The sequence below is a fragment of the Choloepus didactylus genome, chromosome 21 (assembly GCF_015220235.1).
Source record: "Choloepus didactylus isolate mChoDid1 chromosome 21, mChoDid1.pri, whole genome shotgun sequence".
In the NCBI taxonomy this organism is placed as follows: Eukaryota; Metazoa; Chordata; class Mammalia; order Pilosa; family Megalonychidae; genus Choloepus; species Choloepus didactylus.
Window position 1 is genome coordinate 46,985,110 of NC_051327.1, and position 13,632 is coordinate 46,998,741.

The 13,632-nt window shown below is 49.3% G+C and overlaps 1 protein-coding gene across 2 annotated transcripts; it reads right to left on the reverse strand.

Annotated features, from left to right (window-relative positions):
- Positions 1-2,344: 2,344 nt before the first annotated feature.
- On the reverse strand, positions 2,345-6,845 carry ZNF48 (zinc finger protein 48). Of its 2 annotated transcripts, none has more exons than XM_037813590.1 (3): positions 6,826-6,845; positions 6,199-6,292; positions 2,345-5,022 (listed from the first exon to the last, which is right to left on the reverse strand). In XM_037813590.1, exons 2-3 carry the CDS (start codon positions 6,275-6,277, stop codon positions 3,221-3,223), a joined length of 1,881 nt encoding a protein of 626 aa, XP_037669518.1. In that variant the 5' UTR covers positions 6,278-6,292; positions 6,826-6,845; the 3' UTR covers positions 2,345-3,220. The 2 variants fall into 2 exon arrangements, with proteins under 2 accessions (XP_037669518.1, XP_037669517.1); XM_037813589.1 differs by lacking the exon at positions 6,826-6,845 and adding an exon at positions 6,498-6,781 and having other exon boundaries at positions 2,346-5,022.
- Between the last annotated feature and the right edge of the window lie 6,787 nt (positions 6,846-13,632).

Consider the following 13,632-nt stretch of genomic DNA (forward strand, 5'->3'; position numbering starts at 1 on the left):
AGGAAGAGTGTTGGTGATAAGAGAAAATAGCAAAGGCCTTCAGGGGAGAATAAGCTTGGCATGTTTGAGGAACAGAAATAAGGCTGGAGTGGCTGTAGCCAAGTGAGCTGGCCAGAAGACAAGTCGGCAGGGGCCTGATTATAGTTTAAGTCCCACCTCCAGCCAAAGCCAAACCCTGCCTGCTCTCGTTCAGAGAGAAATCAGTGAGGAGACACCTTGGCACCATCTCAAGGTAGCTCAGCTGGGGCCCTGCCTCTGGGGGCACCAAAAGTCCCTACTGGAAGGGACCTCCAGCTATGGGAGAACTTGGGAACAGGAACTTGCAGAAAGGCTCCATCCATTTGCTCTACAAACATTTACAGACATCTACGTAGAATCAGATCTAGTGCCTGTTCTTGAGAGTCTCATTGTCTAGTTGGGAATATCCTTGTGATTAAATATATATATATGAAAAGGACAGTGATAGGTGTTCTAATAGGAGAATAGTGGGGTGAGTGAATACTTCCCTTGAGAGCCCTGGGTATTGGATGCAGGCCTAGCAGAGGAGATAAATGGAGAAGGCCTTCAAAGATGAGTGGGACTTTGCTAGATTGAGGAGGAAGTAATAACTGGTAGGGTTGTAAACTCTTGTGAAGCACTTATCCTGTACCAAGGACACCCTTCACTGAGGCATTTAGCGAGGCCCATTGTGTGCCGGGCCCCTGCTGGGAGTGGGAGGTAGAAAGTTGAATTTGGAAAAGTTTTTGCCTTACTTCTAATTACTCTGTCTTTTGCAAACTGCCTTCAGCCTCAGTTGAACTTTATTTTAGTTCCTGAATCCCCAAGAATATGGCACATACTATTCATTCTTCCTAGATTGCACCCGAGCCCCCTCCCATCCCATCTCCCACCCGTTTCTTATTCCAATTCTACCTTCAGATCTAAACCTAATGCCACTGCTTCAGAGAGGCCTTTGGTCAGGTAGGGTTCTCTCCTACTGTATGTCTCCTGCCCAACTCAGAGCCCTTGGTACACTTGTAATTATTAGTTCAGCATCTATCTTCTGCCTAGAATCTGAGGGCAGAGACTGTCTTAATCATCCTTCTATCCCTGTATCCAGCACACAGATTTTGCCTTAGAGTGAGCGACTGATTATCCTCAAGAAGCTTTCGATGTGTTAAGTACGCAGATAGGGCTTACTCAGAGAAGGGAACTTGAACCAGGCTGGAGGGTCAGGCAAGAATTCCGAAAGTAAAGCTTAAGATGTTTTGAAAGGAGAGGTTAACAAGTAGCAGGGGAGGCATCCGGTGAAACATGGCAAGGTTTGGTTCGAACAGGGGAGTGGCACGCTCAGATGTAACTTTAGAACGTTCGCGGCAGGTCGGCTTGGAGACGGAACTGGTAGGGAGGAGACAGGAAAACAGTAGGATCTACCATAAGCCCGAAAAGGTTTCCATTCAGACCTACGTGTTTGCGCGCGCGTTTGGGGCTCCGCCAAGAATCCCAGCCCCGAAAGCAAAATTCCAGAATTCCAAGCGTGTATACAACCATAGATAGGGGTGGGAAGATAGGGAGAACTTCTTGATCCACCGCACTCTTCTAGTTTCTAGGGGAGACGGTGCGTAGGTTAAGATATCGCGAGAGCTCCCATCCCAGGGCCCATTCTTGCACGATTATTGGCTGAGACCCCTTAGAAAGAGGGAGTTGCAAAGCAATCGTGTACTTCATTGGCTGGATGGGTGAACCGCCCTAGTCTTTCTTGCTCCTAGTCAATCAGGAAAGCCCTTCTTTCCCCTTCTTCCCTATTGGCGTCGTCCTCGGAAAAGCCTAGGAATGGGAGCACTGCTCCAAAATGACTCATGGCCTTTTCCAGGGGAGAGGCATCCCCTTTTCCCTCACCTTGGGCTGTGCAGCCAAACGACCTGTTCCTCGGTACTTAAAAAGGGCCTCAGGGAGGCGGGGTCGGGGCGTTTCCCAGCGTCTCCGTAGGCGGTGTATCTGTGGCGGGGTCCTCTGCGCCTGCGCCATACTAGTCGGCTACATTTTGCCGGGTACCTGTAGCCATAGCAACAGCGCTCTCTGAGCTAACCACCCATCTAATATCTAGCTCCCTCCCTCCGCGGCGTCGTCTTTTTCCTTTTAAGGGTCGCGCTCAACGCTGTGTTGTAGGTGGCGCCTGTGGGCATCAGTTGATGGGCCTGGCGGCGGTTTCCGAACCAGATGTTGGACCTAGAAAGAGGCTGACTGTGCCAAGCCAACCTTGGCTCAGAGGGCAAGGAACCACACAAGTCGACAAACAGCATGAGGGTTTTGCCTGTGATGGTCCCTCTAAACAGTCTCCAGCCCCCAAACCTGCACGCATGTACACACACACACACACACACACACACACACACACACACACACACACACACACACACACAAAGTCCAGGCCTTATACAAGAAGCAGTTTATTGGCAACCTGACAGAGATGTGGCTGTTGAGCCTTCAGGCTTCCCTGGCCTCGCAGGCCTCTCCTAGCTGCAGTCTCTCAGGCAGCTCATCTGTGCTGACATCTGTCAGAAGGGCCTGGCCTTGGCATCCAGACCAGATACCATTAGTGTTCCTTTTGCTGTTTCTAATCTACGAAGGTTGAGTGTCCAGGTGATAGGGTGGGCTGGGGTCCTCAAGGGCAGATTGGCCTGGGCTCTGTCCAGAAGTGCCCTTCCTGGCTAAGACTACCTCTAGTGGCCTGAGGTTGGGGTGAGCAACTGCCTAATTCACAGCAATACTCTACCCAGCAGAAGGATGGTCAAGATGTCCCTGCCTCTGTTCTGTCACCTTAAACTCTGGAAGTCTCATTGCTGCAGCTTGAGGTCAAACAAACCCTGGCTCAGGGTGCTGGTTTTCCCAGGGGGGAATGCTGGGAAGGGTCAGTCCTCAACAGGTAAGAGGCAGCCAGAATTGAGGTTTATTTTAGAGCCCTCAGGTGAAGACCAGTTTATTCACTCAACTAGTATTTATTGTGTGCCTACTGTGTGCCAGGCAGTGTTCAGAAAGCTGGGAGCATAGCCCATACTGGCAGGATCCTGACTGAGCCCAGCCAGGACAGGTTCCTGAGCTTCAAGGTCATTGTCTCCGATCTCCATTTCTACTGATTCACTTTTTACCGTTTCTTCCCCTCTCACCACCTCCCAGGCCCTTTCTTCTCTGCTTAAGAAGCAGATACCCTCCCTTTCGCCTCCACCCTCCCTGGACCCCATCATTCCAGTTCTGTTGGTGGTTCCTCCTTGAGGAGCCTTGCCCGACCATCCCCTGTCCCAAATGGCCTCAGAACCAGGTGCCCACGCTGGTGCTTGATCCGGGCAGAGCTGTCGCCAAAACCCTTGCCACACTCTGCACACTTGTATGGCTTCTCCCCAGTGTGTGTGCGCCTATGTTTGACCAGATCTGAGCTCCGGGGGAACTCCTTCCCACAGAAGCCACACACATGGGGCTGGCTGGGTCCAGAGGGCTGGGCCCGGGCTCGGGGTCGAGGGGATGTGGGTGCCGGACCAGGATTATGGGGCCGAAGGAGAGTGGATGGTGGTGGGGGCCGGGCCCGTTCACCACGATGGGTGCGAAGGTGCTTGACTCGGGCTGAACTGTCGGCAAAACCCTTGCCACATTCAGGGCAGAGGTAGGGTTTCTCCCCTGTGTGCACACGGTGGTGTTTCACCAGGTCTGAGCTTCGGCGGAAGCCCTTGCCACACTCAGGACACTTGTGGGGCTTGTCGCCTGCCAGTGGTGGTGGTGGTGGCTCCCCAGCCTGGGGGCCTCCAGGCTCTGGCTCTAAGCCAGGCAGGCTGAAGGGGCCATCACCGGAGTGAGGAGGGCTGCGAGGTGTCAGCAGAGGGCTGGTGCCAAGAGGAGGTGGGGGTGGGCTTGTGCTGGGGTGTGGGCTGGAGATCAGGGGAGCCAAGGGATAGCCTGGGAAGCTAAAGTCCTGGGGCTCCATGTGGGTGAGGCGGTGGCGGAGGAGGGTGGAGCTGAGGCGGAAGGTACGGTCGCACTCTGGGCAGGAGTGAGGCCTCTCGCCACTGTGGGTGCGGAGGTGCTTGACCCGGGCCGAGCTGTCAGCAAAGCCCTTGCCACACTCGGGGCACAGGTAGGGTTTCTCCCCTGTGTGCACCCGCAGGTGCTTCACCAGGTCTGAACCCCTAGCAAACTCCTTCCCACACACATCGCAGCCAAAGGGTTTAGGCCCCAGGTGACTGCGCTGGTGGCTCAGGAGGCTGCAGCTGAGCACAAATCTTTTGCCACAATCAGTGCAGATATATGGCTTGTCCTGGGCCTTGGGTCCCTGCGTGGCTGCTGTGGCTGCCCGAGGTAGCCGCCGTCTGGGCACCACAGGCCGAGGGTTCTGCTCCCCTCGGTGTGTCCGCTGGTGCTTTATGCGGGCAGAACTGTCACCGAAGCCCTTGCCACAGATGCCACACTTGTAAGGCTTCTCACCTGTGTGTGTCCGCTGATGCTTCACCAGGTCAGAACTCTGCCGGAAGCTCTTGCCACATTCACCGCATATGGTAGGACGCTCGCCAGCGGGGATCCGGGGCCGAGGAATCTTCGGGGGACCCTGGGCCAGTGGCCGGGCTCTGTAGGGCTTCTCGCCACTATGAGTTCGCTGGTGTTTGATACGGGCAGAGCTATCTCCAAAGCCCTTGCCGCAGACCCCGCACTTGTAAGGTTTCTCTCCTGTGTGGGTCCGCTGGTGCTTTACCAGATCTGACATCTGCCGAAAGCTTTTGCCACACTCGCCACACACAGCAGCCCGATCACTAGCCTGGCCCCAGCGTGGTTCTCCCAGGAGCCGGGGTCCTCTGTCTGGAGGCTGAGGCTTTCCCAGCCCCTCTCCCTGGACCCACAAATCATCCCAGGGCTGGATGCCTTCAGATTTGAGAGAGGAGTTTCCTACTTCATGACCTGGGGCCAAATCTTCCTCTTCCTTGAACCCCAAGTCATCTTCCTGTGGGGTATGTTCAAACTCATCCGGCTGAGAAATCTCCACATTCTCACTCCCTAGACCTGGTGAAAGAAAAGGGAGTTGCGGACTCTGCCCTTTGGCTCAGCCCCTATCTTGGATAGCAACTTCCCCAAGAAAACTTCCTTGACAAACTGTGGTCACAGGGACTTCTTTCTCTCTTCTGAACTTCTGGAGCACTTACTATTGTCTGCGCTTCTCAGTAATAACTTCCTTTTTTAAACACTATTGCCCTTAACATAAGCCAATCACTGCACTCAGCATTACTGAATCCTTCCAACCCTATGAGATAATACTGTCTCCATCAGAAAGACAGAAAAACTTCCACTGAGAGTTGGAGAATTTAAGTCACTTGCTCAAGGTTATAAAAGTTACAAAGTAGCAAAGCCAAGGTTCTAGCTCAGGTCTGCCTGACTCCCAAGCCTGTGTTTTTAACTACTACACTAAATTGCCTCTATTTGAAAACCTAGTATACATATTTCTATGATCTCTCTTTATATTAGCCCATTCTCTTACTTATTAGTCATCCTTCAGTGAGCACCTACTGTGTGTGTCTGAGAGAATCCAGACCCTCAAGATGCTATGGTTGGTAGGTGAGATAAGATAAAGCAAAAATAATTATAATTGTGGGTTCAGAACAATAACTGTTCTGTCACAAGAGAGTAGCAGATAAGGATCAGTGACAGGCATTCAGAGCAGAGGAAAGAGTAAACCATGAAGAGGAATGGAAGATAAAGCTGGACAGGGAGGTCGGGCTAGTCTGAGCATGGAATGTTCAGACACAACACTAGGCTAAGATATTTATTTAGGAAGCAGGCAGAGGGAAGGTTTTTGAGAAGGGGAACAGAATTGGATCTGGATTTAGAAGTATCCATCTGGCTGCAGAGTGCACTATTGGACAGAAAGGGGCAGTGGGGAGGCTGTTGGAATTGCGGAGATGAGACAGAATGAGACCAAAAGTAGGGCAGAGACCGTGAGAATGGAAATGGGGGTGGGGGAGGGGATAGAGTCCTTGAGACGATGCCCCTCACAGCCTGGCACACAGTAGGTGCTCATAAACGTTGGCTTCCTCACGGAATTTTTGCCCCCTTCTCCCTCTCTTCCTTGAGGCGCAGCTCTGGCCCGATTTTTTTTTCCGGGTCTTGGCCAGGAAAAGCCTAGCTCCGGAGTCCCCACCCGGCCATTACCTGTCCTTGGCAGCCTATCGCCGCGGCCCTCACCTGTGCGGGCGCCTCTCGGCTGCTCCCCTTCCTCTGGGCCATGGAGATCCGGGCTCCACGATTCCACCGCGCGCTCCATCGCCCGTACACCGCCCTGAGCGAAGGGACAGACACACAATCCCACGGTCACACAGCCACGTGCGGTCCGCGGCGCCCTGCCGCTGCCCTCTGCCGGCCGGCGCGGGCACCGGGCAGCGTCCAGGTCCCAGGTGCCGGGTGCGGCTCCGGTGGCCCCCGCCCGCGCCGCCGGCCGCCCCTGCACCTGCTGCCCCTCCCCAGCATGCAGCTGCCCTTCTCACCTCGCCGGCCGCCTCCGGCTCCGCCACCCGGGGCCCTTTGGAGCTCCTCAGCGGGGCGCAGATGCCCGAGCCGCCGGCGGCCCCGGGATGCGGGCTCCGCGCCAAACCGGGAGAGGGCTCGAACCCAGGCGCCCCGGGGACGACCGCCGGGGGCGGGGACGGGAAGCGGAAGCGCCAGGCCGCACGGAGCCGCTCTAGGACCTTGGCGGAGCTGCCCGCCTGTGGAGGCCGCCCGCGTTGGCCGGAGCTCGGTGGCCGGCGGGGGGCCGCGTGCGCCGAGAGGGCTACTCTAAGCGAAGGGCAGTGGCCCGAACTCGGTGGTATTAACCGTGTGCCTCCTGGGCTGGACCTGGGTGACGAGGGCCGAAGACGCTTCCTAATTGTCACCGTGTCCCGGGGCCACCCGCGTCGACCTCCGGGAATGGCCGACAGCGCCGGCCACCCCGGTCCCGGAGAGACAAAGAGAGAGGGATCCAAAGACGGACCCAGGGAAAGGGGTGGGGGAGAGACCGAGGCAGACAAAGGGCGACGGAGATCCCAGACGGGGCGGGGGCGGGGCGCCGAGACGGAAAACAAAGCGAGGCCGGGCCGAAAGGCCGAGGGCTGGGAACTCGAGGCCCGGGGTGGGGCTGGGAGTGGGGGCTGGGCCAGGGGAGACCCGGGCGGGAACGGAGGCGAGAGGCGGCCGCCAGGTAAACAATGGGGAGAGACAGGCAGACGGAATCAGACCTGGGTCCCGGAACGGAGACCGTGAGTCAGAGACTCAGACAGTCATAATCCATGAGTCGGAGAGTATGCAAAGATGGAGACCCAGAGACAATGGCAGACCAAAAATAAAGGAGCAAAAGATTGGCCTACCGGCATGAAGAGATGTAGAAATAGATAAGAGATAGAAATAAAGTCACTGAAGCAGAGGCAGAGAAGCAATAAGAAAAGCAGTGACAGGGAGCCTGGAGAGAAACAGGCCCCAAGGCAGAGAACAAAGGACTGCAGTCAGTGAGACAGGGACACAAAGAAAGAGGCTATGGGGAGGGGAAGAACAGGTCCACAGCCCTACAAAGGCCAAGCCCAGGGAGTGCCTGAAAAAGTAAGTGCTGTTTGCCGGCCTGGTGCAGTCCTGCCTCCAGGGTCATGAACACCAATATCTGTACTCTGGGCAGGCTTGTCTTTGGGAAATGGGAAAGCCTGAAGGGGTCTGTGATCCCTCTACCAATGATGGGGAGGGGTAACCTTGTTTGGTATATTAATTCCCATTTATTAATACCTTAGTGCTAAGCCAACAGTTGGGGATAAAGATATGAAACACACAGGCAAGTTTATCCTCTAGGTGCTAGCAGTTTCAAGAGGCAAGCATACAACTAATTAAAATAGAGAACTGGAAGGACTTGAGACAATTATATGGACCCATTGAAGAGAGTGTGGGAGAGCAGGAAGAGTTCTAATCTCTGTGGGAATGAGTGTGCATGGATGTTAGACACTGACAGAAATGGAGACCACAAATCAATCAACCCATACTTATTGATCCTGAACCAATATCTAGACACTGCCAGACTTGGCAATACAAAGGAACTCCTCAGGGTGTTCTCAGGGATAGGGAGATGTGCAGACAACGTGACAGCTTGTATGTTGATCTTATGAACATGGTATTATGGGGGTGTAGTGCAGAGAAAGACACTTTCTATAGAGTTTAGTGGCTGTGGACACTCTTTAAGGCCTTTTACATAGTTTGATTCCTGGCCTTTATCACTCACTACATTAAGTAACCTTGGTGAAGTTACTTAAGCCTGTTTCCTGAACTATAAAATGAGGATAATTGAAAATTAAATGGTTGTGGATTATACCTAGCAAAAAAATCAGCTACAACTCTTTTGGCTGAATAACCAAGGACAGAGAAGGTGGCATTTGAACTGGTCCTTTCAAGATGGCTAAGATTTGAGCAGAGTTCACAGCCTGGCTGGAGTGGGGGTTGTATGAAGGACTCCAGGTAGAGGGAATGAAATAAACGGTGGTCCACACATTAACTGAAACCCTACTATGTGCTAGAAGCTTGAGTTCTTGAGATAATCAAGACCCTTCCTCAGAGAGGAAAATAGAGAATAGTCCTGTTTTAACGTGCCATGAGTGAATGTAATAGGAAAGCAGTGGAAGCTAAAGATCGCATGGTAAATTTATTCATTTGCTCCACAAACCTTTCCTGGGCATCTGCCATGTGTCAAGCACTTGTGCTGGGTAGCAGAGGTAAGAGGGTATCAATTGGCAGAGAGCCAGCCCCTCATGGAGGGACCTTCCTGAAGGCTGGCCTGTCTGCACACCATAGTTAACTCACTTGCAAAGCCGGCTCTGACTTTGAGAAGACAAAGGTATCTATGAAGACATCTATGCATGAAGGTGAGCTGACAAAGAACTAATCCAGATACATATCACAGGGGAGGGGAGCTATCCACCCCATACTGCCTGATGCTAAAGGTGGGACTTTCTCCAAGCAAACAGACCCCAAATCTCAACACAGGAATGACTGGCATAAATCATTGGAGTTAATAAATATGTAAGTGGAATACTGTATCACTGTTAATTGATATCAACTCCACACTTAACACAGTGGCCGGACCGGCCAAGAGTCTTTTCTGTGGGCAATTTGTTAATATACACAAATGCCTTAAATATGTGATCTCCTTTGATTCAGTAATACCCCTTACAGAAATTAAGCTCAAAGAAATGATTGGACAAGTGCACAACCATAGCACCACAAACATGTTCCTCCCAGCTCAGCATTGGCTATCATAGGAGAAAATGAGAACCCACCCTAAATACTAAGCATCTATAGAGATAATAATGTAGCATGTGTTTTTGTTATCATAAGAGAGATGTACAGAACATATTAGGTAGCAAAAGCACATTTCCAAACAAAGTTATAGTGTGACTCTATTTTTGACAATATAAATTTATACATATGTATAGCATAGGAAAAATCTTGACGGATAAACACCAAAAACGGGATTCTATCAGGGTAACGATATTAGATTTTTTTTCTGATTCAGCTCCATTTCTAATTTTTCTATGATGATTATGTGTTGGATGTATAATAAGTAAATGAATATATGTGTTATTTTCTTAAAGGCTCTTGAAAGTATCAGGGAAGAGCTGATCAGAGTCTGAACCCAGGATAGAACCAAGGAGAAAAGGGGACCATTTTTTTCTGCTTGACAGGCAGGCCTTGGAAACCAGTCAGCTCTGTTTGTGGAGAGATGGGAGGAGTCTGTGGTTTTAATTAAGACCATAGATCTGCTCAGCCTGATGAGAACTTCAGGAGGAAGGGCTGCTGTGCAGTGGGAAGGGGTATAATGAAACCCTCCCTTTGGCTCAACTCTGAGTACTCTTTTTATTCCTATGACACTTTTAGCATGCAGGCTGTGTATGACACTTCCTTGTGGCTATCTCTGTCTCCCCAGAGGGCCACAATCTCAACAGATTCACCCCATCTGGGTCAGCAGCAACTAATCCAGAAGAACAGTCAGGAGATTTGAGCTGGTGACTCAACTCATATAATATAGTAATTAACATTTTTGCCTGAGCTCCTCTTAGATGCCAAGCACTGCGCTGTATGTACAGAGCTTTATGTGTATTAGCCCACATAATCCCCATCATGGCCTGTGAGGCAGGACTTATTAAGGGTGCCATTTAACAGATGAGGAAACATCAGAGAGGTTCGTAATCACTCTAGGTTTCTTATAGTCACAGAATCTTTGCCCAACCTGTGTGTTGGATGTGGCAGGAGTTTCCAACCCTATGTGATAGACGACAAAAGTAAGGCCCAGACAGGCGACTTTCTCAAGATTGCATGAGAAGGGTACGAGAAATGCAGTTGAAGTATGAATAAGATACACCCGTGGCAATATGGACGGATCTTAGTTAAGAAACAGAGTGATATATGGCCATTTGTGTTAATATATACTGTTTACATACATTAAATATATACCCTCAAAACACACTACACATTTTTCAAGCCACATACAAACTAGAAAAGAACACATTAAGCATATTCGAGTGGCTGCCTTAGGGTGTGTGTGGGGGGTGTGCTACAGGGCTAAAAGGGAAATAACAAATAAAACCAGACATTCAAGAAAAAGATTCTATTCTCAACAGCAACTAAAAAAATTAAGTACCTAGGAATAAACTTAACCAAGGATGTAAAAGACCTCTACACAGAAAATTACATAACTCTACTAAAAGAAATAAAAGAGAACCTAAAGAGATGGAGAGATATTCCATGTTCATGGATAGGAAGGCTAAAACGTCATTTAGATGTCAGTCCTGCCCAAACTGATCTACAGATTCAATGCAATTCCCATAAAAATTCCAACAAACTACTTTGCAGACTTGGAAAAGCTAGCCATCAAATTTATTTGGAAGGGAAAGATGCCTTAAATTGCTTAAAACATTCTGAAAAAGAAAAACAAAGTGGGAAGACTAACACTGCCTGACTTTGAAGCCTACTATAAAGCCACAGTAGTCAAAACAGCACGGTATTGGCACAAAGATAGACATTGATCAATGGAATCGAATTGAGAATTCAGAAATAGACTCCCAGATCTATGGTTGACTAATTTTTTATAAGGCTCCAAAATCCAGTGAACTGGGACATAGCTGCCTCTTCAACAAATGGGACTGATACCTATATCTAAAAGAATGAAAGCGGACCCCTACCTTACACCCTATACAAAAATTAACTCAACCTGGATCCAAGATCTTATTATAAGACACAGTACCATAAAACTCCTAGAAGATAATGTAGGGAAACATCTTCAAGACCCAGTATTAGGAGGTCGCTTCTTAGACCTTACACCTAAAGCACAAGCAATAAAAGAAAAAAATAGATAAATGGAACTCCTCAGAATTAAAAGCTTCTGTACCTCAAACAAATTTGTCAAAAGGGTAAAGAGGCAGCCCACTTAATGGGAGAAAATATTTGGCAACCATGTATCTGACAAGAGATTGATATCTTGTATATATAAAGAAATCCTACAACTCAACAATAGTAGAAACAGCCCAATTATAAAATGGGCAAAAGATATGAACAGACATTTCTCTGAAGAGGAAAGACAAATGGCTAAAAAACATGTGAAAAAATGTTCATCTTCACTAGCTATTAGGGAGATGCAATCAAGACCACCATAAGGTATCATCTCACACCAATAAGAATGGCTGCCATTAAACAAACAGGAAACTACAAATGCTGGAGAGGATGTGGAGAAATTGGAACTCTTTTTCATTGCTGGTGGGACTATATAATGGTTCGGCCACTCTGGAAGACAGTTTGGCATTTCCTTAGAAAACTAGATATTGAGTTACCGTACGATCCAGCAATTTCACTTCTCGGTATTTACCCAGAGGATCTGAAAGCAGTGACATGAACAGATACACCAATGTTCATAGCAGCATTGTTCACAATTGCCAAGAAGTGGAAACAACCCAAATGTCCTCCGACAGATGGGTGGATAAACAAAATGTGGTATATACACACGATGGAATACTGCGTGGCAGTAAGAAAGAACGAGGTCGTGAAACATATGACAACATGGATGAATCTTGAAGACATAATGCTGAGTGAAAAAAGCCAGACACAAAAGGAGAGATATATGTTACCACTAATGTGAACTCTGCGAAAAATGTAAAATAAGTGTTTGATATTGTAGAATACAGGAGACCTAGAGATAGACAGCAGGCAGGGAAGGGGGAACAATAATCTAATAAGAACAAACAAGATATTGAGGGTTATCTTAATGATATGGGGATGGTCAGGTGTGACTATGGTTTGTTAATTTTCTTTTGGCATGGTAGGAGTATATTGGAAGGAATGAAGTTATTTCAGGATTTTTGTTTTTCCCATTGCTTTGCTTTATTTTGCTTAGAATATTTTTTTATTTGATAAATAAAGTCATTAAAAAACAAAACAAAACAAAATGAGTGGAGAAAGAAAATGGGGTTGGAGGGGGAGCCAGGATCTAGATCAAGCAGGGCGTTGTAGACCATGGTGAAGAAACTAACTTTATAGGTTCAGAGAGGTTAATTTACACGCCCAAGTTCACCCAGCTCCTGCCAAAGTCAGGGTTTGTATATATAACTGATTGACTCCAAAGCTCATGTACTCAGCCACTCTCTGAGTTCTGATAATGAAGTTGAAATGTGTGTATTTCATTTTACCTTGAGAAAAATGAGAAAGCTGGGGTTCAAAGAGATCACATGGCTTTCCCAAGGTCACACAGTGAATAAGGGGTAGAGCTAGGATGTGGGAAGTTCTTTCTGACTCCAAAGCAGGGCTCCTATTACATGTTCTGCAGCCTCCCAGCCTTTGGCCCCAACTGACTTCATTCACTCCTTTCATGCACTCATTCATCTAGGATATTATTTGATACCTTCTTTGTGAGACACTGGGGATATAGAAATTCAGAGGATGTGGTAAGCAAAGGTGGGCCTTGGAGGAGTCTGGGAAGGGTGCTGGGGAGTCCAGAGGAAGGGGTGAAACCAGCCTGGGATGGTTGTGGAAGGTTTCACAGAGAAGAGCCCTTTGAATCAAACCATGAAGGAGGAACAGGAGTTCACCTGGTGCAGAAGGAAAAGCTGCATGGGCAGGGCAAGGATTTTAGGGGAGTGAGAGATGAGGCTGGGTGGGAGGAGGCTTAGGCTGCCAGGCCAGAACTCAGACTTGATGCTAAGATCATGGGAAGCAAATTCAGGAGGTGGAGCAGGGGATTGCCTAGGCCAGGATTCTGAAGGAAAGTCTCTCTTGTGGTGGTGTCCAAAGACCCAGGGCCCTTTTAAGAATCTAGTGCATGAGTTGGCAAGGAAAACTGATGGCCCCTCCCATCCTGAATGTGTTACCTAAGGCTTCTGGTCCACTCAGACCCTGGGAACATTTTTTTTTTTGTAAACCATCCCTGTAAAAGCCTTCATCTCCCCTGGAAGGGAGAACAGTCTGCTTCCTTCCTTTTTGCCTACCCCCTACCTCCCACCGTGGTGATGGGGCTGCTGTGGGGCTTGGAATAAAAGTGTGTGGAGATGCTGCCTCTAGGGGTCATGGGCAAAGGGATTGGGGAGGCAGGGACCCAGGTACCCTTGGTCTTGGCTTTCTCCACCT

What these genes read in the sequence shown, in the direction of transcription:
- ZNF48 (XM_037813590.1), bottom strand. Translation starts at nt 6,277, where the DNA reads ATGGAGCGCGCGGTGGAATCGTGGAGCCCGGATCTCCATGGCCCAGAG. An exon ending in GCCGAGAGGCGCCCGCACAG is followed by an intron (nt 5,023 to 6,198) that starts GTGAGGGCCGCG and finishes TTCTTTCACCAG; the next exon opens with GTCTAGGGAGTGAGAATGTG.